The sequence below is a fragment of the Arachis ipaensis genome, chromosome B2 (assembly GCF_059453495.1).
Source record: "Arachis ipaensis isolate K30076 ecotype BB chromosome B2, ASM5945349v1, whole genome shotgun sequence".
Classification (NCBI taxonomy): domain Eukaryota; kingdom Viridiplantae; phylum Streptophyta; class Magnoliopsida; order Fabales; family Fabaceae; genus Arachis; species Arachis ipaensis.
The window spans coordinates 3,067,601-3,092,039 of NC_142437.1; the positions used below are offsets into that span (position 1 = coordinate 3,067,601).

General features: G+C 33.9%; 5 protein-coding genes, 1 non-coding gene and 1 pseudogene across 10 annotated transcripts; 2 read left to right on the top strand and 5 right to left on the bottom strand.

Annotated features, from left to right (window-relative positions):
* The first annotated feature begins 1,093 nt into the window (after positions 1-1,093).
* Positions 1,094-1,248, top strand: LOC148572821 (small nucleolar RNA snoR145). The gene has a single exon (XR_015906521.1). It is a non-coding gene; the product is annotated as a small nucleolar RNA snoR145 (small nucleolar RNA).
* A 432-nt stretch (positions 1,249-1,680) lies between these two features.
* On the bottom strand, positions 1,681-5,225 carry MEE40 (Pentatricopeptide repeat (PPR) superfamily protein). Of its 2 annotated transcripts, none has more exons than XM_016324370.3 (2): positions 4,957-5,225; positions 1,681-4,467 (listed from the first exon to the last, which is right to left on the bottom strand). In XM_016324370.3, exon 2 carries the CDS (start codon positions 4,330-4,332, stop codon positions 2,038-2,040), a length of 2,295 nt encoding a protein of 764 aa, XP_016179856.1. In that variant the 5' UTR covers positions 4,333-4,467; positions 4,957-5,225; the 3' UTR covers positions 1,681-2,037. The 2 variants fall into 2 exon arrangements, with proteins under 2 accessions (XP_016179856.1, XP_016179863.1); XM_016324377.3 differs by having other exon boundaries at positions 4,953-5,224.
* Positions 5,226-5,537: 312 nt separating this feature from the next.
* LOC107622524 (pentatricopeptide repeat-containing protein At5g66520 pseudogene) lies at positions 5,538-9,834 on the bottom strand (annotated as a pseudogene). Of its 3 annotated transcripts, none has more exons than XR_001616228.3 (4): positions 9,603-9,834; positions 8,743-8,790; positions 7,413-7,534; positions 5,538-7,229 (listed from the first exon to the last, which is right to left on the bottom strand). The product of XR_001616228.3 is annotated as a pentatricopeptide repeat-containing protein At5g66520 pseudogene, transcript variant X2 (transcript). The 3 variants fall into 3 exon arrangements; XR_015905086.1 differs by having other exon boundaries at positions 7,413-7,486; positions 9,603-9,757; XR_015905087.1 differs by lacking the exons at positions 7,413-7,534; positions 8,743-8,790; positions 9,603-9,834 and adding an exon at positions 7,880-7,938 and having other exon boundaries at positions 5,538-7,255.
* A 2,288-nt stretch (positions 9,835-12,122) lies between these two features.
* On the top strand, positions 12,123-16,046 carry LOC107622478 (S-adenosyl-L-methionine-dependent methyltransferases superfamily protein). Its single transcript, XM_016324390.3, has one exon. It carries the CDS (start codon positions 12,530-12,532, stop codon positions 13,976-13,978), a length of 1,449 nt encoding a protein of 482 aa, XP_016179876.1. The 5' UTR covers positions 12,123-12,529; the 3' UTR covers positions 13,979-16,046.
* On the bottom strand, positions 14,644-16,062 carry CPSUFE (chloroplast sulfur E). The gene has a single exon (XM_016324403.3). The coding sequence runs from the start codon at positions 16,015-16,017 to the stop codon at positions 14,866-14,868; it is 1,152 nt and encodes a 383-aa protein (XP_016179889.1). The 5' UTR covers positions 16,018-16,062; the 3' UTR covers positions 14,644-14,865.
* A 1,758-nt stretch (positions 16,063-17,820) lies between these two features.
* LOC107622530 (CASP-like protein 2D1) lies at positions 17,821-19,451 on the bottom strand. Its single transcript, XM_016324465.3, has 3 exons — positions 19,005-19,451; positions 18,573-18,684; positions 17,821-18,189 (listed from the first exon to the last, which is right to left on the bottom strand). Exons 1-3 carry the CDS (start codon positions 19,139-19,141, stop codon positions 17,926-17,928), a joined length of 513 nt encoding a protein of 170 aa, XP_016179951.1. The 5' UTR covers positions 19,142-19,451; the 3' UTR covers positions 17,821-17,925.
* A 173-nt stretch (positions 19,452-19,624) lies between these two features.
* On the bottom strand, positions 19,625-21,845 carry LOC107622541 (uncharacterized). The gene is made up of 2 exons (XM_016324477.3): positions 21,363-21,845; positions 19,625-20,270 (listed from the first exon to the last, which is right to left on the bottom strand). Exons 1-2 carry the CDS (start codon positions 21,698-21,700, stop codon positions 19,868-19,870), a joined length of 741 nt encoding a protein of 246 aa, XP_016179963.1. The 5' UTR covers positions 21,701-21,845; the 3' UTR covers positions 19,625-19,867.
* Between the last annotated feature and the right edge of the window lie 2,594 nt (positions 21,846-24,439).

Here is a 24,439-nt window from a genome sequence, read left to right on the forward strand (position 1 = left end):
ATTAAATAATTTGATAAATTTAATTAAATTATTATTTAATAATTTTTAATTATTAATTTTATATAAAAATAATTATATTTAAATTTTATTTTTTAATAATTAAGCATGTGAAAAGTTGAAGTTAATTTTAAAGGATTTATCATATATTTTATTAGTACAAGACTACAAGTTTTACATTCATAGGAAGATTGATAATTAATATTAAAATTAAAAAAAAAGTTTATAAAAATCCAAATTCCAAATCCAACTGGCATAGAATATTCAGTTGTTGACTATTCAGACACAATCACACAATTGACTACCCACCACTACATGCACTATTTTAACAAAAAATCTAAAAGAATATTCTTCTGGGTTTTTGGGGTAATCGGGTACAATTTGGGCTTTAGGCCCGTTTCTTCTGAAAAAAAAATGTGTTAGTTTCATTAACATTGGGGGTTTAGCACGTCCAAAAAAAAAAAAAAAAAAAAAAAAAAACATTGGGGGTTTAGCACTTTAGCTATATATATAAATGGAGCATGCTCGTTCAGCTAACTGCTGCATCATCTTCTCTGCTTCTATTGTGTTAACGAATTTTAGGGTTTTCATTTAGTTGAAGCCGCAGCTACGTGTTCTTCGTTTTCTCTATTCTCAATTCATCGTTAGTTTATTCTAAGCTGAATAATTATAATAAGATAAGATGCTATGAAGAGAAACAAGGAAGGATGGTTAATTTCAACCATCGATTGCGGATTTATCTGCAACATGATCCCTTCCAAGTTATTATGGTTCGTATTCACTGAGCATCTTCTTCGTCCTTCATCCTTCATCGTTCATCAATAACAAACCCTAGTTTTTTTATTTCGTTGTTTAATTTGAGATTTGGAAATGGAATCAGTGAATCGAAGGTCCTATGGAGGATGCGCCATAAATCAGTGCGTGATTCTTCAAGTTTGCTTTCGTACATTGATCGATTCGATGTCTCGTTAACGAATCGAATGAGTTTTAATCGTTTGGTTCGGTTTAACGGTTAATTTAGATAATCGCACACATTTATGTAACTTAATTAGGTACTTAAGTGTTAATTAAGTAGCATTAGTATTTAATAAACCGAATGCGAAGATCCCAGCAGAGGGGCGAGTAGCTCTTCGTTAATGAGGCCTCTCTAACTATTACTATCAGTAACCTTCGCAGATTGATTTGCCGAATCGTAGGATTGCCAAAATGCTTCGTATTTTTGGTGCATCTGGAAAATTCGGCTACATCCAAAAATAAAACAAATCACTTCAATTTATTCAACTATAGCTAAATCCTTTATTACACTATGAGTTCAACTTTTTCAAGGTGAAAACGGTTATGTATTGTTTATAGGATTCTGTTAATGATGATCTAATCCCAAGTTCATAGATTCTGAATGAAGCGAGACGATTTTAGTCAGAATAAGTTTAATGACACTTAATATAAAAAAATAAAAATAAAAAGGTGACATAATAAATTCAGGGGCAAATGACCCATATAAACCAAGCTGATTAGTACAATTCGAAATATACCCGGTGCTTGGTTTATATGGTCATTTGCCCTAAATTCAGTAATTATGTCAAGCTTTTATTGACAATTGACATCAAAATATCAATTGAAATATTATCTGAAAAAAAGAAGTACCTGCATTGTTGGGTTGCATCAAATAAATTAGAGTTAATAGAAAATGAAGGACCAAATATATATAGCAGAATTTTCTAATAAGTAGCAATGTAGCATTATGTGTAGAAGTGAGTTTTCTGTTTCTCTGGCCCTAGATCCACCTAGAGACATTCATATGAATGCTGAGAGCCTAACAGTAACTTCAAACCTTTTCAATTTTTCCCTTAGAGGCTAAAATTAAAGTACTCAGTAATAACTTAATAAGGCCAACTAGAACAAAGCCTTAATTGCTAAAATACATGGACAAAATTTATGTAACAGAAACTTATCCGGTGTAAAAAGGTGCTTTCCGGTTGTTATACACGTTGGAGCATCACCATAGTAAAGTTACAACAAAACAGCAAAACCTTTTCACCACTAAAATCTTCTGGGCTTGTTTTGCCTTTCTAATATACCACCAAGATTGGCCAATGCATCACTAAATTTTTGGATCTTGAGGAATCCCCTAATCATAGATGTTTCCCCCTGCGATAACTTTGCTTTCTCCATCACCATATTGATGAGTTCAATGAGTGTCTCCTCCCTGGACAAAGAACAAAGACCTTCTGCCAAGAAACAAAACGACGGGAACTCTGGCAATATTCCTTTCTCCAGCATCTCGACGGTGAAGTCGACAGCCTCTTGTATGGAACCACCACCATTACAAAGGCCGCGGAAAACGATTTTGTACGTTAAAGCATCCGGAGGATCAGCTTTCTCCATCATTTCTCTAAACAGCCTCATACCTTCTTTTATTCTCTTTCTTTTAAAGAGTGCTTGAAGCACCGGGTTATAAGTGCGCGGAGTCAAGACCATACCTTTCATCTGAACTGATCTGAGAAGCCTACTTGCAACCTCTGTCCTACCAGCCTTACACAGTCCTTGAACAAGGGTCCCATAGGTTACAATATCTGGTTCAATCCCATTTGAACTCATGGTCTGCACAATTTCAGCAGATTTCTTTATATCCCCATTTCGGCAATAGTGTGCAAGCATTGAATTATAAGTGTACTTATCCGGCTTTAATCCTTCCGTTATCATCTGATCCATAAGTTGTGCAGCTTCTTCTGTTCTTTTACTTTTGCACAGGCCATCAATGAGAGTGTTATAGGTTACTGAATTTCTTGACACACCCTCAAGCTCCATCTGGTCGAAGATCTCCTCAGCTTCTTTAATCCTTTTGTTCTTGCACAAACCATCAATCAGAGTATTGTACACTACCACATTCCTAGTGCAGCGATTTGCCTCCATTTCTTTAAGTAGCAACAAAGCTTCTTTAAGTTTCCTCTCGGAGCATAGGCTGTCAATCAATATACTGTATGTGAATTCATTCGGCCGACACCCTCCTTTCTTCATCTCCTTGAACAGCACCATAGCAATTTCGCGATTACTGGCCATGCAGAGGCCTTGTAGCAAAGTATTGAACGTGGAAACATTGGGCAAAATCCCCCAAGAAGTAAGCACGTGGACGAGTTTAGTGGCTGCCTCAACATGGTTCTCCTTGCACAGAGTGCTAATCAGCATGTTGTAAGTTTCAGTGTTCGGTGAACAATCCTTTGAAAGCATCTGCTCAAGAATCTCAACCGCCTCATCAACCTCGTCTGACCTACACAACCCAAAAATCAATGAGTTGTACGTGTGCACATCCAAGTCGAACCCTCTCTCGAGCATGAAATCCATCATCTCCAAAGCCTCCTTGATATTCCCAGTCTTGCACAATCCATTCACCAATGCATTTAGTGTAACTTGATTTGGGGAAAAACCTTCGTCAGAAACCCCGTCAATAAACCTCAACGCCTCCTCAACTCTCCCATCTTTGCAAAAACCATTCACGAGAACATTCACCGACACATTCGTCATCAGGCACCCAGACTCAACCATCTGTTCCTTGATCCTCAAGGCACCCTTCATGTCACCTTCCTCAATGAAACCCTGCATCAGTGTTGTGTATGTCATCTCATCTGGCACCAGACCATAACTCCCCATATCCTCAAGCATCAAAATTGCAGGTCTCAACTGATGCACCTTGCACAGAGCCTTAATTAAGATATTGAAAGTTGAAACATCAGATCTAACTCCATTATTAATCATCTTCGAATGCAAATTTTCCACTAGCCTAAGCTTTCCGCCTTCAACAAGAGCATTTAAAGCAATGTTATAAAAATGTGTATCAGGCTTCAAACCAAACTCATTTTCCATCAATTGGAAGAGTTCGATAATCCTTTCATGTGAGTTAAAATTAGCATAACTCTCAATGAAGATTATAAAAGTACTTGAATCGACAGTGCAATTTGTAGACTTCATTTCACCAAGTACATTTAACATTGAATCTAAGTAACCAACATTGCCAAGATGACGAAGGATTTCATTGTAGACGGTGAGATTGGGTGAGAAATTGGGCTGCTTTGCCGCCCATTGGAAGATGCGAATTGCAGACAACTCATCGTTTTGACAGCGCAAGAGATCAAGGAGTTCGGTGGGTGAGAAATTTGGTGGGAGCGGGTGTTGATGGTGTTGGGGTGTTATTGCGGAAGCTGAAGACGAAACTACAGAAACTTTGAACGTTTGAATGGAAGAAAAAGAAGGGGGAGTGAAGAGTTTTGGGTGAAGTTTTGTTGTTAGTGTGTGGGGGAGGAGAGGGTGGTGGTGGAAGTGAAGTGATGACAGAGCCATTGGCAATGGAAGCTACAGCAGCTCACAGGAGGTTGCAGTGCAGCAATGTTTGTTCAGAGTCTTCAATGTAATGCAGGATTGCATTGCACTGGTTGTGATTTACAATGCATGTTCTACTTTGAAGCTGTTTGGGTCCTGCATTTGCATGAAAACTTGCATTACTTTCTTTAAGTATTCTAAATCATTAGATAACTCCCAACCTATAAATCACATCATACATCACTTATTTAAAGAATATCGCTATCTCAGTAAATTTACAGTTAGTGAATACATATAGTTAGTTAGTGATATTATTAACATTGTCCCTTTTAATATCTAAACCAATAACTGTAATTTACAGTTTCTGATATCACTAACTATTTGAGTTATCACTAACTGATTTCAATGCCTTTGGCTTTATTCAATATGCAACCTGCCTAGGAAAATACCCATTTACAAATTCTAATTAATTACTCAAAATCAGCGTAATTTTAAACAAATACTATATCGAATTATCAACAATTCAATATCAACTTTGAACTTCAGAAAAATTAACTAGCAAATAGATCAAACTAACAATTAACTTTTAATAGATATAAGAGATTTTTTAGAGATTAGAGATTCAAAACAATTTTTTGTACCTACGTGGCTAGAACGGCGACACTGGAGAGAGAAAGAGAGGAGAGCAGCGGCACAGCTACGAAGGAAAGAGCAGAGCGGATAAGGCACGGCGGCGGAGGCGAGGCAGAGGTGGCGAACGGCGAGGAGAAAAAGGGTGCTTCAGGCGGATAACGTAGTCTGCCTCCAACCTTCTAGCTCTCTTAGGCTGTTGCAGATATCACCGCGTCTCTTTTCCTCTTCTTCTTCTTTTATTATTTTTTTTTTCTTTTATCTTTTCTTAGTCTTTAGACACAAAAACAAAAAATCATTTAGTATGATTATAAATACATAATGTGTTATTATCTAATTATGTATATAATTCTTACTCTAATATTTTATTCATAATATTCTGAATAAATAATTGTCCAATTTATTTTTGTTAAAAAAAATGATTTCTTTTTTAAAAATAATTTTCCATTTTCAAAAATTCTATTTTATATTATTTTATTATATATAATTTAACTCTTATTAAAATTTAATTGAACTTTTCCTAAAAGTTCTCTTAAATCTTACTTGGTGACTTATACTTGAAAAGAGGTGTAGATGTCCTATATAGAAAATAAATATAACTCAACAACAAAGAAAACTTCAATTATAAAAACAAAACTTATGGCTATTTATGTCTTTGATTACACTATTTATATCTTCAAATTAACAATACCATGCAAACAATTGCAAACTAACTCAAAGATGATCAAACACCAAATCTGGAAAGGATTAAAAAGTTTCCCATCTTGAGTTGCATAAAAAAATTATGTGAGATTTATGCCATAAGTTCTCCAACATGTTCTTGCCATTCAACCTCCACAGAACTACATCCCAAATCTTTCGTCAATTGTCTATCTTTCATCATTCCCCTTACTTTCTCAACATCACTCCATCTTCCCATCTCTGCATACAGATTAGACAGATGAACATAATATGCAGTGTTATCTGGCTCCAATTCAACTAGCTTTCTGGCTGCCAATTCACTCAACTCCAAGTTACCCTGAGATTTTGAACTAGCCAACAAGGAACCCCAAATAGCTTTCGTCGGTTCAAACGGCATATACCTTATGAACTCAAAAGCCTCCTGCAACCGGCCGGAACGACCTAAAAGGTCAACCATGCAAGAATAGTGTTTAACATTAGGCTGAAACCCATACTTGCCATTAACCACGTACCTGAAGATCTGTCTACCAGTCTCTACCAATCCTGAGTGGCTGCAAGCAGAAAGAACAGCAACCAAAGTCAAATCATCAGGTCTAAATCCATCTTTCTGCATTCTATCAAACCACCAAATTGCCTCCTCTCCACTCTTAGCTAAAGCAAGTCCCTTGATAACTGCATTCCAAGTATATAAATTCTTCTCCTTCATGCTCCTGAAAACACTCATCCCCTCTTCAACTCTGCCACATTTGGCATACATCTCGATCAATGCTGTCCCCAATACAACATCCAATTCCCACTTGTTCCTCCTCACAATATCATGTATCCAAGTCCCCATCTCAATAGCACCAAAATTAGCAGAAGCAGCCAAGGCATTCACCATGGTGACCCTATTAGGCTCCACACCAGCATACTGCATTTGTTCAAACACAAGCAAGGCATTGTCATACTTGCCAGCTTTCCGGTACCCCATAATCATCACAGTCCACGATACAACATCTCTGTGGAGCATTTCATCAAACAGTTTCTGACACAACCACATATCCCCACACGACGCATACAAATCAAGAACCGAATTCTGCACATAAACATCATTCAAATGCCCCAATTTGACAACGTGAGTGTACACGCACTGGGCACCAATGAGGTCGCACGAGTCGGACAATGACTTAAAGAGGAAAGGGAAGGTGAAGTTGTTGGGGACAATGGAGTTGTTGTGCATGTGGGCGTAAATGGATAGAGGGGTGTGAGGGATGTTGGAGTGGGAGAAGGCTCTGATGAGAGAGTTGCAGATGAAGACATGAGGTTTTGGAAGGAAGAGGGTAAAGAGAAGAGTTGCAGAGTTGAGGAGGCCATGGTTTTGGGATGCAGAGATGAAGTGCTGAGCAATGGTGGTGTGGGAATGGAGGTTGTGTACAATGAGTTGTGCTTGAATCTGCTGAACCTGAACAACACTATGGCAATGCTTCAGCAGACTCACTATTCTGTCAGCAAAAGCATTCACCTTAGACATGGTGCTTGTCATTCTCTTTAGTTTCTTTAAGTATTCTCAACCATAAGTGGGTGGCTATTTGCATATAGTGAATGTATCCCATTAGATAACTCCCAACCTATAAATCATAATGAATACCACAATCTCAGTAAATTTACAGTTTGTGATTACATATATAGTTAGTTAGTGATATTATTAACATTGTCCCTTATTATATCTTAACCAATAATTGTTATAGTATCAGGTATCACTAACTAACTATTTGAAGAACCAACTTAGATTGGTTGAGGAGTTTGCTTACTTGTTCGCTTAAGCAAGTATCAGTAGATTGAACCATGTCTTGTGTATACAACTTTTCATTGGACAACAACAAACCTGAGAAAGAAGCCAGATCCACCGCAGATTATTCCTTAACTTGCTGGACTGTGGGATAGCAAAAAAAAAAAAAAAAAACTCTATTGAGCTATCACTAACTGATTTCAATGCCTTTGGGTTTATTCAATCAGCATAATCTGCCTAAGAAAATACCAATTTTACTTGCAAATTCAATAGCAAATTCAGCTACACAAATTCTAACTAATTACTCAATCAGAACAATTTTAAACAAATACTATATCAAATTATCAATAATTCAATATCAAGTTTGAACATCACAAAAATTAACTTTAAAATAAAACATATGTAAAAGCAATTGATTAAATAAATACAAATGGAATGGATATATAAATATATGTGGAACAATATAATAAAAACATAGCATAATAGTACCTTTTTGAAAATCGGTGTTACTTTCATATAAACTAACACTCAGTAAAATTTTTGAGAAGCTGTTTACATATAAAATAGAAAACTTAAACACTAAACTAACTCAAAGAATGGTTAACAGTGCTAATAGCATAAAAAATTTATGATTTATCATAGCAAACTCACGAGAAATATCATCATAGTTAAAATCATAATCAACTCTAATAGAAATTAATCCATCTTCTAAAATATCAAATTGAGAATCTTGAGAAAATAACTTAATCCCATTGATCACATGTCGTCCAGAAGATAAATGACAACTTGGATGTGCCCTAAATTTCTTTGTATTTGAATAAACTTGACCAGCAGAGACTCCACATTGAAATGCATTTGGATTAAAAAATGTTTGTGTAAAATCTAGTCTTTCAAGCTCATCAATCAACATAGGTGCTGGTAGGTATGAAGTATTTGCAACAAACTCTCTATCCTTGCAGTTTTTTCTTAAGTTCTCACCAATACCGATAAAAACCTTTTTCTTTTTTGACTCTATTACTCATATCAGCTAACACTTTTCTTTTTCCTAAGTTTTTCATATTCCTTTCATCAATTGAGAGTCATTAGTTCTTTTTTGTTGTCCTCTTTTTAGTAGTAACATTTATTTTCTTCTTAATCTAGTCTTTTTGCACTAATATTTAGTAGAATTCTTTTTTTTCCTTCTAATAATAACTGCAAAAGAATTAAAATAAGATAAATTAATAAGCCCTAATACCAAATACTAAAGAAAAAAATAATAATTCATAACACAAAGGAGATATAAATAGTCACTATTGATTAAAGAAGATCAAATAGAATTTATTATCATTTTCCAAGAAGGAGTGGGAACTTACAATGTCACTTCACTTTTTCATTGTATCTCGGTTCTCATGTGCCTGAAACTGATCATATATAAGAGATCGGATTAACTATAACTGGTTAATTTGTCTGTAAGTAGTTATATCCAATGAAGAAGAATTAAGTTTAGGCTTAGCAATTCATCAAACATGTAATGTGCAAGAAAAAGAAAGTAAAGCAATTCACCAATCACTCCAATAAGTTGAACAGTTGAATCAATAAGCTCCAATATCAAACACTAAAGGAAAACATAATAATTCATAATATAAAGCAATTCATCAAACATGGAATGTGCAAGGAAAACAAAGTAAAGCAATTCACCAATCACTGTAATAAGTTGAACAGTTGAACCAATAAACTCCAATATATCAAACACTAAAGGAAAACATAATAATTCATAATGTAAAGCAATTCATCAAACATGTAATGTGCAAGGAAGTAATGCTAAAGAAAATAGAGTAGTTATATCCAAGGAAGAAGAATTAAGTTTAGGCTTAGCAATTCATCAAACATGTAAAGTGCAAGGAAAAAAAATAAAGCAATTCACCAATCACTGCAATAAGTTGAACAGTTAAACCAATAAGCTCCAATATCAAACACTAAAGTAAAACATAATAATTCATAATGTAAAGCAATTCGTTAAACATGTAATGTGCAAGGAAGTAATGCTAAAGAAAATAGAAAAAAATTATAATATAAAGGAATTCATCAAACATATAATATGTAGAAAAAAAAAAAAGAAAAGCATGTCATCATCAATCTCTAACTTGCATAGAAGCACACAATTATGAACAAATCCACTCTCTAATCATATTAGGATCAAACTAAAAGTACACTGGAACATATAATTACTCACACAAAACTAAAGGAACACAGTGGTAAGGCGGTCGTCAAGGCAAAGTGCAGCGGGTGAAGCGACTCCATTGGTGGTAGAGTAGGGAATTTCTGTGACGATGGAAGTGGAGAACGATGGTGAGGATAACTTGGAGAGAAACAGAGTCCTGAAATAGCGAGTGAGATTTCTATGATGATGGAAGTGGAGAACGATGGTAAGGATTGTTTGAAGAGAAATAGAGTTCTGAAATAGCGAGATATTTAACATCAGAGAAGAATTTTATTTTCTTTCAAGGGAAGAATTTATTTTTATTTAAAATTTAATTCTATAATTTAAAATGATTATAATATATTAATAAAATAAAATTTACATTTAAAAAATATGTAAGTCGATTTAAAAATCAGATTTATAAAAAAAATGAAAATTAAAATTAAAAAAAATTAAATTATTTATTTTTAATTATTTCAAAAAAAACTTTTAAATAAATTCTAATTCTTAGCCTTTTAAACAAGTTAGATGAGAAATTGATCGCAGTGGAGCAGAGGGAGATCGAGGAGATAAAATTGCACGAAAGATTATATTATGAAGCCTATAATTTACAATTGGAAAAAAAAGGCGGACAATATTTCTGATTTAAATATAATTAGGAGTAGGAGTGTGCATGTTCGGCTCAGTCTCAAGATTTGGTCCGGTATTGAATATTTTAGGGGCTAATTTGCTCTGATTTCATCGGATTTATGATCGGATAAAGGTCTCAAAAATAGACTCAGTCATTATTTTGGGTCGAGTCCGGGACATAACTCGGGTCATTCGAACTCGACGCGGTGACCTATCATCATACACAATTAATATTTTGTGTTATTAGTGATAGATGATGGTTATTCTTTGTGTTATTAGTCCTTACAAGACTATAAGTTAATGTTTTATGTTTAAAATGCATAAGACTAACTAGACTAATGCATAGTATTGTGTTATTTGTATTGATTTAAATATTTGGTGTTATTAGACAATATTAGTATTGATTGTGGTTATGTTTTAATTTTAGAGAATGGTTGGTTCTTGTTATATTTTTCTAAGTGAATTTTATCATGTCAGATAATGGTTGGAGTCTTAGAAATTTGGATATTTTTACATGCTCGCTTACAAGAAGGTAATTTTAATGGCCCAATTTTTATCCGATTTTTTTTTTTTCGTAAAATCGTGGCCCAAAAATGTGTATGTTTTTTATCAGATCTAGGGCCGAGTTCGAATCTAACGAATAGACCTGGTATATATTTCGGTCAAGTCTATGTCACATCAAATCTGGTTTCACTCGATTCATGAACACTCATAATTAAAAGATGCCACCTTACAATTTTTTATTGCAAAATTAGAATAAGATAATAAAAATAGATTAACTTCTCATAAAAATAAGAGGACAACTTATGATATCACTTTAATGATTTGATACAAAATAAAGGACCAAATATATACCGCATAAATTTTTAAGATCCAAAGCAGCATTATGTGTTTTTATTTTACTTTATACTTTTATGGACTAAATTAAATAATTGGAACATGCAATTGTCTATAAAGTAAGTCAACATCATATATATCTTTTAGAAACCAAACTATTTCTCATTCACCTTCACGAGTATGTTTTGAAGGAAATATTTATATTAGTATGGTCTAAATAACACTTAGTTTGTACCAAGTTCTATTATCCTTAATTTAAGGGGTTGAATGAAATATTCTAATATCAACAATCAAATGGAGTGTAGCTCAATAATCCTCTATTTTCACGCAAACATGCACAAGTGCTGAAATTATATATATTTTAGCCATGCCTCATCTTCACTTTTGTCAGCATTCACAAATTTAGCTGTGCATGTGGCTGTAGCACTTTCTTAAACCAGTAGACATATATTAATTGATTTATAATAATACTATTCATGCACCAAAAATACTTATATTGATATAAAAATATAATTGTTATTAATTAATTATGTATTTAAATTATTTTTAATGAACAAAACAAAAAGAATATGTTAGTCGTTAAGAAAATATTGATGTCAAAATGCAAGTTAATACTCAAGATTTATTAGAACTCTAAAAATTTAATTGTTACTTTTAGAACCACAAAATTTTTAAATTGAACTTGTTATTATCGTCTTCATAAGGATGTTGGGGACTTAGCCACATGGAATCTAAATTAGAAGTCTAAATCTTAGCAAGTTATCGTGCAAAATCAACACGCCATGTACGAAAATCAACTCAGAGAATTTTGAAGACCGAATTGAGTCAATTGTAACTTTAGAGATTAATTTAATTCCGACCTCAAATTTTAAGGGTCAAATTGAGTATTAACTCAGTCAAAATGTTATCTACTATAAAAAGTATACACACAATGGGATTGATTAATTTATAATATATAAGAAAGTTGAAATTTTGAACATGTGCATATGCCTTGATGCAAAGCCTTGTGGCACTAGTTGTTTCCACCCTCAGCTGCATTATTTTCTAGTTTCTTGCTACCAGAAATTCTCTAGATCCGTGAAATACTTAACTCATATTGTTTACTTGTATTGTCCAAAATAATAATAGAGGATATAGTTTCATGCTTTGACAATTCACCTTTTTTGCTTATTGAAACAAAGTATTTGTCAAGCAATCCTTGGAATGCTTGCAATATCAGCTAGATAAGTACCCTTTATTAGCATTCTTAGGAATATTGAATCCAAATTCAACACCCCTCTACTCCATGCTTCTGATTCTGGTTTACCAAATTGATGCTATAACACTATATCTTCACTGATAGTATCTTAATCCATGCCATGATCCATTTTCTTGTTCTTTCCTCAATTTCAGTCTTGCTGCTATGGCTTCATGAGTATATCCTCTTTGAAGTGCAAATGCTGAATCATTTCATAATTTGAAACATATGTCATTACTTTCACATTTAAGGATACATGAAATCTTTAAGGATTCTAAGTCCTGAAGATCCTGCAATGACAAAGCAGAATGTTAACACAACAAAGTTGAAAACATGGAGACGGGTTTACTTTCTAATCTTTGTCGCGGGGGCTGTTGCTCTTCTCCTTTCTGGTGCTGCCATGTCCAAGTTCTTCTCCTTGAAGTCATTTCTCGGCAATGAATCTTTCTACTCCAGTTTCAACTCCGGGAACCAAAATGAAGTGATTGAAACTGTGCGAACCGTAATTCAGAAAATTCAAGAGGAGCTTGAAAATCTGAGAACAACAGAGCTGGATCCAACTACTTCAGCATCTGTATTCAAACAAGGAGCCTTTCTTGCTGATGTACTAGGACTTCTTGAGTCGGCAGTGGCTTCTCACGATGAAGGGAAAAATCGGCGAACCAGTAATTTCGATGTTCATCCTCTGTTTAAAGAAAAGAAACGATCCGATGATGAACCTGCAGATTACTTTCTGCGAGAGGAGATTCGCAAGTACGTCAAGATCAAGCCTAACAGATTAGGAAAACAGAATTTCATGGGGGCAAATGCAACCTTCACCAGCATAGGACACGCTTGCTTTGCCATAAAGGAAGAACTAGAGGAGTACATGGATTATGATGTTGGCGAAATCTGCAATGATGACTGGAAACTAGCTCAACGGCTTATGGTTCACGGCTGCGATCCTCTGCCAAGGAGAAGGTGCTTCTCAAGAGCCCCTAAGCTGTACAGCCAACCGTTCCCCATTAACGAGTCCATGTGGAAACTCCCGGACGATAGAAATGTCAGATGGAGTCAATACAGATGCAAGAACTTTAAATGTCTCGCAAACACAACCACCACCAGTAAAGGATTCTTCAAGTGTTCAAACTGCTTCAATCTCACCCATCATGAGATGCCGAGATGGGTAAGATTGGATGGTGATTCAAATCAGACATCCGATTTCCTCATAACCGATGTTCTAGGAATCAAGCCAGGAGAGATCAGAATAGGGTTGGATTTCAGTGTTGGAACAGGTACTTTTGCAGCTAGGATGAGGGAATTTAATGTGACTATAGTTTCAGTAACTATCAACTTTGGGGCACCCTTCAGTGAAATGATAGCTCTTAGAGGACTTGTTCCTCTATACTTGACTATAAATCAAAGGCTTCCATTTTTCGACAACACCTTAGATTTGATCCACACAACAAGGTTTCTAGATGGTTGGATTGATTTTGTGCTCTTGGACTTTATATTGTATGATTGGGATAGAGTTTTGAGGCCAGGGGGGTTGCTTTGGATTGATAGCTTTTTCTGCTTAAAGGAAGATTTGTATGATTACTTGCAGGCATTCGAAATGCTGCGATATAAGAAGCATAAATGGGTGGTTGTTCCAAAGCTGGACAAGGATGATCGGGAGATGTTCTTTTCTGCCGTGTTAGAGAAGCCTCCAAGGCCATTCCGGTGATCTTTGCACCACGATATTTACCTTCTTTCTTTGTGGTTCTCAACATTCTTATTCTGGATTAGTATATACGGAAAAGTCATTTGTAGAGTGGTCTGCTCTAATGCTACAATAAATCGAGACCAACTTACCTTTTTTTTTTCTTTTCTAAACACAGAAATGACTGTTCAATATGATATATGTCAATTACATAATAGTCAATGTTGAATATATTTCAATTCCTAATCATTGAGGCATTTCCATATAAGGATTCAAATTAGTATGCACTAAATCTTATTTCTCTTGCACTTTCTGCATGCTTGAAATTTTAGCTATTCTTAACTTCTACTCTTATTCATTTGTTCATGTTAGTTATATCCAACAAGCTTCAACACAACACAAAACACGATAGCAAATGTCAATCCGTGCAGGTTCTAAAATCTGAACTAATGTTCCAAATGGGAAATGATCCCAATAAATAAATAAAATAAAATCACCCAAATCTAAAACAAAGAAGCAAATATCAACCTGTAAGCATTAAAATTTGGAACCTAACATAGTAAAGTCTTCACTTGTGCTTCACTCTTTTCTCTCTAAACATTAACAATGGGACCAGATTCTAAGTTTGGGCCTGTATTCTATGCAACAACATACTCTTGCTTCTAAACAAGAAAATTGCTATATCCTCAGAATCAAATCCTCGGTGCAAAAACTCCGGGTGTTTATTATTGGAATTTTATAATTTACATACACCAGTGAACCACTGAAAAATCCATCAGCTAATTAAGTGTATCAATCAATGTAAAATGACACAACATACAATGTATCAAACCAAAACAAGGATTCTAACAAGAGCATCCTTAAGCATAACACAACAAGGACAAAAATAAGGAGAAAGATATGTTAACCTCTTATCCTTCATTGACTTCAGAAGGTGTCTTTGCTACAATGGACAATGCATGAAGCCCAGACTGCAACTCATCATCCAAGAGCTTATAGATAAGCCTGTGCCTCTTAACCAAACTCTTCCCTTCAAACTCCTTAGACACAACCCTAAGATTGAAATGTGTTTCTCCATCACCACTCCCTCTAACACCAGCATGCCCAGCATGCTGATATGAAACATCTTCAACTTCCAATTCAACAGGATCAAGCTCCTTCTCAAGCTTCTCCTTTATCCTCCTCCCCCTACCACTCAATTCACCACCACTTGAATTCTCAACAAAGCTTCCACCTTTGACCTCAGAACTTGAGGTGAATTCAGCACCTTTTTCACCTGAACTTTGTGACACTGATTCACCACCAGCCCCAGAACCCTTTGAATTCTCAACAAAGTTACCATCTTTAACTTCCAAACTCGAACTTGAACTTGAACCCAATTCAGAAGCACCCTTTTCAGCTTCAACAAAGAGCATCAGTGCTTTCTTCTGCATCAACTTGAGCATATTCAAGAACCCATTATTCCTCGAAGGTGTCAAACTCTGCTGTAACCCAAGAAGGTGAACAAAATCGGGTTTGACTCGAACAATCTCGCTAACGGGTCGACCCGAGAACCCGGTTACAAGCAAAGCGGCGAGACCCTTTGTGAGGAGCGAGTCAGAGTCAGCTTCGTAGACAACAACGTTGTTGTTTTGTTGAGGGTCGAGGTAGGCTCGGACCCAAACCTGGGAGACACAACCTTGGACCTTGTTGTCGTTGGTTTTGAATTGCTGTTCGAGGGGTTTGAGGCTCTTGCCATAGAAGAGTAGCTGCTCGTACTTGGCTTTTGGTTCCTCAACGGATTGGAAGAGCTTCACAATTTCTTGAAGCTTTGGGGGAAGCTCTTCAATGGGTTGAAGGGAATTTTCTTCGGTAGTTGATGGTGACGGTGTTGTTGATGATGATGATGATGGTGTTGTTGGAAGCTTCTGGAAGGTTATGGGTCTGAATGAGAAGAAGGTGTGGTCGTTGTTTTTTCTGGGTATTTGGATGAAAGATGGGGTTTTGAGAAATGGGGTTTTGGGGATTGTTCGAGTTGTGAGGAATCGGAGAGAGGAGCAAGAGGAAATAGAGTTAGCGGACATGGTCGTAGGTTGCAGCTACCACCAAACAGAGGAAGTAAGAGGATCATTCATTTTTCAGTTATAAGATTCTGTTTTTGGAGTTGGGCCTGCCTGGCCCGTTATTTAGCCCATTAATTTCAATTAACTTTTTGTCTGATTTGTTTTAGAAATAATTTTTTATTTCTCATGCTATCTCTCAATCAAAGAGGGGATTATAGGATGTCAATGGGGCGGAGCGGGGCGGGGGCAAGGGATGCCTCCCTGCTCCCGTCCCTGCCCCCAGAATTAATTCCCATCTCCGCCCTGATCCCCACCATGAGGGGATAATTGTCCCCATCCCCATTTTCCGCGTTCCCCATATTTTCCGCAGGGCCCCATTCCCCATCCCCTTATATTTAACATTCATATGAAAATTATAGTAAAAAATATCAAAAAAATAAAAAACAAACTACAAAATACTATTATAAACACACAAACATATCTTATCCAAGATTATAAGTCCAGAAATACAACATAACAAATTATAATCCATAAAATAAAATCTTAAAATACAACTTCCATTCTAAAAAAAAGCAATAAGATATAGTCTTTAACATTAAGTATTCTTTGATGGTCACCATACTCAGCAAGAAAAATCATAATTGCTTTAGATACATAGAAGGAGAGAAAATCAAGCAACTATTACAAAATCAAACCCTAACTATTTCAAAATTATAAACCCTATATGTCTAATTGCTTTAGATACATAAAAGGAGAGAAAATCAAAATTATACAACACAGTGAGTAGAGAAGACTGAATAATAGGGTTAGGGTTTTTTTAATTGGTAAAATTACTAAAAAACCCACCTATGTTAGAAATAAAAGTAAGGTTATTTAAGAAATTTTAAATATTCGGGAAATTATCGGGGATGGGGCGGGGATCCCCGCTTGGGTCCCTGCGCCTGGGGGAATTTTGCTCCCCATCCCCATCCCCACGGAAAAAATTTTCCACCAACGGGGCCCATTCGGGGCGACCCCCGCGGGGATCCCCGCCTCTTGGGGATTTTTGACACCCCTAGGGGATTAGGAGAAGCACTAATTTGGAGTTCAGATTCACGGCGAACTAGTCTTTAACTTATTTAATTAGGGTATACCGTAGACAACATAATAAAAAGATAAGGACTAATTTATCGTGAATTTAAATTCTATTTAAGGATTTATTATTAGTCAATCGATTGCTATGCACACAAGACAGAATTCAAACATTGACACTTATTTAAACCAACAAATGAACTAATCACTCGATTAACTCAAATTGGTTGTTAATTCCTTTATGCATGTACTCTTTGACATCATTATTTTATTAATAACCGATGGAAAAAACTCACATTTAGTTATTTTCATGTGAAAGTTGCTCGTTGAGAATTGTTAGATGATTTGATATGTTTGACTAAACTATTATCTAACGATCTCAACTAGTAACTTCACATGAAGACAACTAGACAACTGTATGTAAGTTTTTAATGTATTATACTTTTTGTTAATTAAAAAAATATTTTGAATGTACAATTACTTAATAATAATTGTTGTTAATTAAAAAATAATTTAAATATAAAATTACTTAATAATAATCATATTTTTATATCGATTTTGATGTATAGACAGTGTAATTGTTTCCCAATTAATCTTTGTTCTCGTTGAAAAAGAAAATTAGAAAAGTAGCATTATCAATTAGAGAAGGAAAACATCTAATGGTTTTTTTTTCTTATATACACAAAAAGTGTAAGTAGGATTTGACCAAAAACAAAAAGTTTAAGGAGGATTAGTAAGGTGATTGCATCAAGATTATGATTCTAAGCTCTTAATCGTTTATTGTATTATAATTCCAAAATGACATATTTTGAAATGAAAGAAATTCACAACAAAACCAGCATTTGAAATCCTAATCAATTAGCCTCTAACTTGTTCCACCTCTTGAGAATTCAGAAGAGGAGGATCAAATAAACTAAATGCTCTAAAAGCTGAAATCACTGCCAAAACCAAGAAGCAGCCAAAGGTAAAAAAGTGTAGAATCAAAGCCAACTTCACTCTATTGCAGAACTTGCCATAGGAACTGCAAGCTTCACTCCATGAATCTTCTTTAGCTCCATTATAAGCTAGGTAATATATCTCCATTACTGCAGCAACTGATGTGACAACTAAATAAGCTAAAATCTGTAAAATAGAAAATCAATTATATAGAATAATCAGCTCATGAACCAATTTTAAAAGGTTGAAACTATAATTAGTAGCACCAAGTAAAAAAATTATACAGAATATACCTCTAATTTGTATACTCATTTTACTTGGGTATAATTTGTATAATATATTAAAAGATCAATGACTAATTTATTCATTAATTTTCTTATTAAAAGCTAATTCGTCCGAAACAAAAATATAGAGATCATTTTAAGTGTTTATCTAATAATATATAATAAAAATTTTTAATTTATAAAAATAAAATTTCTAATACCAAAAGAAACCTAAACAGTCTAACTTATGCAAGTGGAAATGTGTGCATATATATGGTAATAAGTTATAAGCCTTAAGCATCAAACCTGATCAGAGATAAAGAAAATCCATGCTTTAGATACTGCATATTTGACCCAAGAGCATGCTACAGCAACAAGAGCATAACCAGCACAAAGGGCACTGATGAAAACCATATACCTGTCAACAACAAATTAAGAGTTCATTTGAATGTGTTTTATTGGAATAATTTAAAAAAAGAAAAAAAATTATTTCCAACTTTTTTTTTGTTTCTTATATGTAACCTACTAGCCGACTAATTCGAATTAAATTCATTATAGAGACGATCTTTTCAACTCAATTGTTTTATTTATAATAGCAGAATTTGAATTCTTGACATGACTTAAATTATTAACATTTTAACATTTTAAATTATATAAAACATTTAAGTCAGAGAATTTTTTTTGTTTTTCTGGAAAACAAAATAGTAATAGAAGATAAAAAAGAATTTTTTTTCTTACTTGAGACCTGAGAGATTGCTATACTTCAACATTCCATAGCTGCTATTATCCTCCTTGTTAGTCACAGTAATCCATATGGTTGCCACAGACAGAGGAACCACAAAGAGCCTCAGAGATGAATCAAAAAGCTTCAGCATTGCAAAGTGATTCTCACTAGATGAACTATGCTCAATATGTGAACTAATATTTCATATGAATTGAAAGGGGAGAGATCTCACTATATACATGTATATGTATATAGTTGTATCATTAAAGGATAAGGATTAGTGGAGTTGGTGAGAATAGTGGGATACACTTTTCTTTCAGACCATAATCATTGCACATTTGGTTGGTGAGTTTGTTTTGTTGGCTTTTTATGATGTTATAAAATCCATGTTCACACAATCACACTTAGCTAGTAGCAGCTCAAGTAAAGTCTTTTTCTTTTTACCTTTTCTTTGCCTACTTGATTCTTAGACAAACAAGATTAAGTATCTAATATGGTAATGATTTTTTAATACATGTACATTTATCAAAAGCGACTTATATTCCTTTGACATATGGATTATAAGCTAATTTGTATCCATATATTCTTAAATTTCTCAATCTTTTTTTCATTTTTGTTAATTTATATCCTAATATCCTTAGCCAATCATGTAACTATTTCATTGAATTACACATCATATATTCAATGCTTTACAAGCTCAACTATTCACAATAGCAAAGAGAACCCTATATATAGTGATATAGATAGGCTATTATATACTTGTGCTAATAGATTCTAGAACCATGTAAGGCAAGTTTCTCACAGCTATATGTATTCAATATATTTATCCATAATATGCACAATTTACACCAAAACTTTCTGAAGAACTTGAGCAATATCATGTTCTCTCAGTAGTTGAAGATACTTCAAAGTAAGTTGGTTTTGGGGTTGAGGGACACCCAATAGATCGAATTAGTTCTTCCACACTAAGAACTTTAAACTTGGGAGGTGAATTCAAAGCAATGTTGTCGACACGGTGCTCGTATATCTTGCCTTGTTTGTCAAGTTTGTACACAGAGGTTCCATCAAACCTACCTCGACTCTCCCATGGGACTCGTGGGATCCCATGAACTGTCCAGCGAACCATAATGATGTCCTCAACAGGCTGCCACACGGTACTTATGTCGATCCACAGAGCTTTGAAGAAAATCCTGCCATGAAAGCGTAGCGCCCAGAAAATCGATTTGTAATTCTCAATGCCCATGAAAGTATTCAGCGGATCTTTGAATACAATATCATCCCTGTAAAATATAGAGATATTTAAAGTTAGTCGCTTTAGCATAGCAGAGAAAAGCAGATGCTCAGTTATATGAGCAGTTACACATGAAGATGACTGAGCCTAACATCACATAACAGAAGACTAACCGCGTTCCAAAGAGAAGATTTAAACATTTGTGAACACGAATCTTGAAAATGGTTAGAAACCAAACTGAAAATAATTGCGTAAATTATCAAAACAACTATCTCAGCTTAAAAAATAAAGTCAGCACAATTCTTGGTGCTGTAGTTTCTGATAACCAGGAAAACGATATGCAAAAGGAAAAAGAAGCATAGCTACAAAGGGCATGCATCATTACACATTTTTGGGGGTAAAGTAACATTACACTTTCAACTGCTATTCAACTTGTAATTACCAACAGTTCAAAACTATCAATGACAGAACAAGTTTATTCATTTAGCATAATCCTCTTGCTTTTCCAAAACCAATCCCCTCACTTGGTTCACTATCAATAAATCCATGTAATACTCTTTTTTTAAAATAAATAGCTAAAACCACAAGTTTGGCAGCTACTAATTAAGAACAGATTAGCAAAACCTATAAGACTACAATTATAAATTGGTAGAAGGTCACAAAAGATTAGCTCAACAGGAAACAAAGAAAATTTAGATGAAAGCAACTATATACCAAAGATAACTATTCTAACTTGACACTTGAACTAAACGAAAAAAACTCAACCAAAACACTTAGAAAAAAAAGAGGGACAAATTACAATGAGCTGCCCTTATATTAGGTCATGCACTCATGCCTACACCTACATTTTACAAAATACAAGAGTACCAAGTATCATATAACCTAAACCTTAGAAAGCTTAGTGTATAAGCCTGTATGTTTGATTTTGAGATAATAACTGTATCAATCAAATCCTTCTTCAAATGTTACGTTACAATATTGAAAACAATAGACCAAAATTAAAAAAATAATAATAATAATAAAAATAAGGCAACCAATTTAAACTCATGAAAATATAGAAAGCACCGAATTTGCCACTCTCCTACTATGCCCAACAATATTATGCAAAAATTGATGAAAATTTTCCCAAAAAAAAAAGTACCTGTAGATGTCAAAGCTGAGTTCCTTGTAGAACAAATCAGGGAATTCTTCCCTCAAGGTTCGGATTGCGTATCCCAAATTTACATAGTAATTCTGCTTCTCTTCCTCCTCTTTGCTCTGTCTCGAACTTTTCTTAACATTCTGATCTAAACCCACATTCAAAACGCCCAATTCCTTCACTTTGCAAGAGATTTTCAGCTCACGATTCGACCCAATTGCCTTAAGAGTACCCTTCTTAGTGTAGGGTCTGAAGCTGTAGAGCTTGCTCAGATTAGGGTTAGGGTTTTTGACAATTTGGGGGGCAATTGACATTTCCGGGTAGTGTATTAGAACGGCCATCGTAAATTGGAATTCTTTTCCTATAAAGATACAGTGAATTGAAATCAGAAGAAAATCGAGCGAGAAAATCTCATTTTATTTTTCCGGGAAAATGTGACTCGGGAATTTTCTTTTTTGGGTGAAATGAAAAAGAAGGGTTATGTTATGGTTTTTTTGGATAATTGGGACATTATTAAGTAAGAAAAATACGCGATTGGTTGGATTTTCCTTCTGTTTTTTCCACATCTATTCTTTTGTAAAACAAAAGTACAAAATTCTAGAGGCTATGGAGGGACTAAATCCCACTAGATTGGGGAATTACATAATCTAGTGATTAATTTACTAATTTATTTAAATAAATATCAACACTTAAATAGTAAGAATCTAATAAAAATAATAGTTAGATTATGATTGTGGTGTCGATATAGGTTTCTATGATTACAATAAAATTTTATATTTAAATAAAATATTTAACTAAATTTAACTAAATTATTATAAAAAAATTTTAAATTACGTGTCTTTTTCTTTTTAAATTTGCGCACACAGATTCTTCTTCTTTCTTTCTTCTTCTTATACTCCTCTTCCTTATTCTTCCAAATACATGTACATAGGTTCTTTTTTTTTTGTTATCGTCATCACCAATAACACTAATATTTTACAAACATCTTTATTAGTTTTGATTTTTTCTGCTGTCATCATTAAATAATTTCGGTTCATTTTTTAATTTATTTTGGTTCATTTGTGTGTTAATTGAGGTTCACTTAATGCTGCTGATAAGTATTGACCAAATTTTTTATTTCTTAAGTAATTTCGGTTTATTTCTTTGTTTAATTGAGGTTTATTTGGATTCAGAAATGAATTCAATGTGTTTTTATTAATGATTGAGTCCTTTTGACTATTTGTTCAACTCTGAACTAATTTAAGTTCATTGTGTGCTAATTGAGGTTCACTTGATACTACTAATAAGTATTGACAAAAATTTTTATTTCTTAAGTAATTTCGATTCATTTCTTAGTTTAATTGAGATTCATTTGGATCCAAAAATGAATTTGATGTGTTTTTATTGATGGTTGAGTTTTTTTTATTGATTGTTCAAATCTGAACTAATTAAATAGAATAGAGTGGAATCTAATGCAATCCAATAAAATGATAATGAACAATTTCATTCTTCTTTGCTAAAAAAATTTAGTCAATACTTATCAGTAGCATCAAGTGAACCTCAATTAACACAAACACATCGAATTCATTTATGGATCCAAATGAACCTCAAATAAACTAAGAAATGAATCGAAATTACTTAAAGAATAAAAAATTTAGTCAATACTTATCAGTAGCATCAAGTGAACCTCAATTAACACAAACACATCGAATTCATTTATCAGGGGCGGAGCTAGAAATTATTTTGGGAGGGGCTAACATGAAAAATATAAGTTAAGAAAAAAGAAAAATTAAAAATTAAAAAGAGGTTAAACTAAAAAATTAAAAACTTATACATACACCTTATTAGTTTGGGGGGGGGCATTGCCCCCCTTGCTCATAACGTGGCTCCGCCACTGCATTTATGGATCCAAATGAACCTCAAATAAACTAAGAAATGAACCGAAATTACTTAAGGAATAAAAAAATTAGTCAATACTTATCAGTAGCATCAAGTGAACCCCAATTAACACACAAATGAACCGAAATTAATTCACAAATAAACCGAAATAAACTAAAAAATAAGTCAAAATTATTTAATGATGGCCTCAATGAAAATCAGAACAAATAAAGATGTTAACAAAATGTTGGTGTTGTTGGCGATAACGATAACGAAAGAGAAGAAGAGAAGCAGAAGAAGAACCTATGTGCGCGAAGAAGAAGAAGGAGGGAAGACGAAGAACCTACGTGCGCGAATTTAAAAAAAGGAGGAAGAGGAGGAGAAGATGAAGACGAAGACGAAGAAGGATATGTTTTGTGTTATTGAAACGCACATGTATATACGCTGATATGATTAAAGTGGTTTTTAGTGAGTTTGGACCAACTTGGTTGAATTTAGTTGCAAAAAATATTTGGATGTGTAGTTAGGCTGCTATAAATATGGTGGTAAGTGATTTTAAACATAAAAAAAGTATGGCTAAAAAGAGAGATAAATAATAATTTAAAGTAGTTTTTGTATAGTAATAATCTCTCCATTTAAGATAAATATAGTTAAAATTATTAAAAGAGTTTTATTTAATCCATAAATAAAAAAAGGTGAGTTCTACTTAATTCCCTCTAAAATAACATGTAGATTATTTTCTATGACATGGCTCATTTTAATTGGATGTTTAGTTTTAGTTTGAGATAATTTAATCCAATAAGAGTTAACATCTTAACTAAAGTAAGATTATTTTGTAATTACATATTTTTTCAAGATGTGTGATTATATAATTTTTGTAAATACTTGTTCATTCACATTCATCTCATTTACTTTCAACTTCAAAATTTGTACTCTTTTCTTGTCTAAATTATCTCTCTAACTACCCATAAATCAAATCTTAGGTCTTGACAAAGTTAAAATCCAAACTCTTAATGGTAGTTGAAAATATCAGAAATTGTATACTCTCTGAAACTAAGAGAAATATGCAAATATAGTATAATTAACAAAGTTCAAATTAGCCATAAAAATTTGTTGTGCCGGATTGACAAGACTAAGCTAATCTTCTTTAGTCGAAATTGCACAACAGCTATTATGATAGGAGCGAGTAACAAATAGTGTTATGCAACCATGGCTAGAATAAA

Excerpts from the sequence above, each read along its gene's own strand:
- MEE40 (XM_016324370.3), bottom strand. The coding sequence starts at position 4,332 with ATGGCTCTGTCATCACTTCACTTCCACCACCACCCTCTCCTCCCCCAC.
- LOC107622478 (XM_016324390.3), top strand. The coding sequence starts at position 12,530 with ATGAAATCTTTAAGGATTCTAAGTCCTGAAGATCCTGCAATGACAAAG.
- CPSUFE (XM_016324403.3), bottom strand. The coding sequence starts at position 16,017 with ATGTCCGCTAACTCTATTTCCTCTTGCTCCTCTCTCCGATTCCTCACA.
- LOC107622530 (XM_016324465.3), bottom strand. The coding sequence starts at position 19,141 with ATGCTGAAGCTTTTTGATTCATCTCTGAGGCTCTTTGTGGTTCCTCTG. Across the intron at positions 18,685-19,004 it reads AGCAATCTCTCAGGTCTCAA|GTATATGGTTTTCATCAGTG; the intron begins GTAAGAAAAAAA and ends TGTTGTTGACAG. Across the intron at positions 18,190-18,572 it reads TTTTCTTTATCTCTGATCAG|ATTTTAGCTTATTTAGTTGT; the intron begins GTTTGATGCTTA and ends TCTATTTTACAG.
- LOC107622541 (XM_016324477.3), bottom strand. The coding sequence starts at position 21,700 with ATGGCCGTTCTAATACACTACCCGGAAATGTCAATTGCCCCCCAAATT. Across the intron at positions 20,271-21,362 it reads CTCAGCTTTGACATCTACAG|GGATGATATTGTATTCAAAG; the intron begins GTACTTTTTTTT and ends TATATTTTACAG.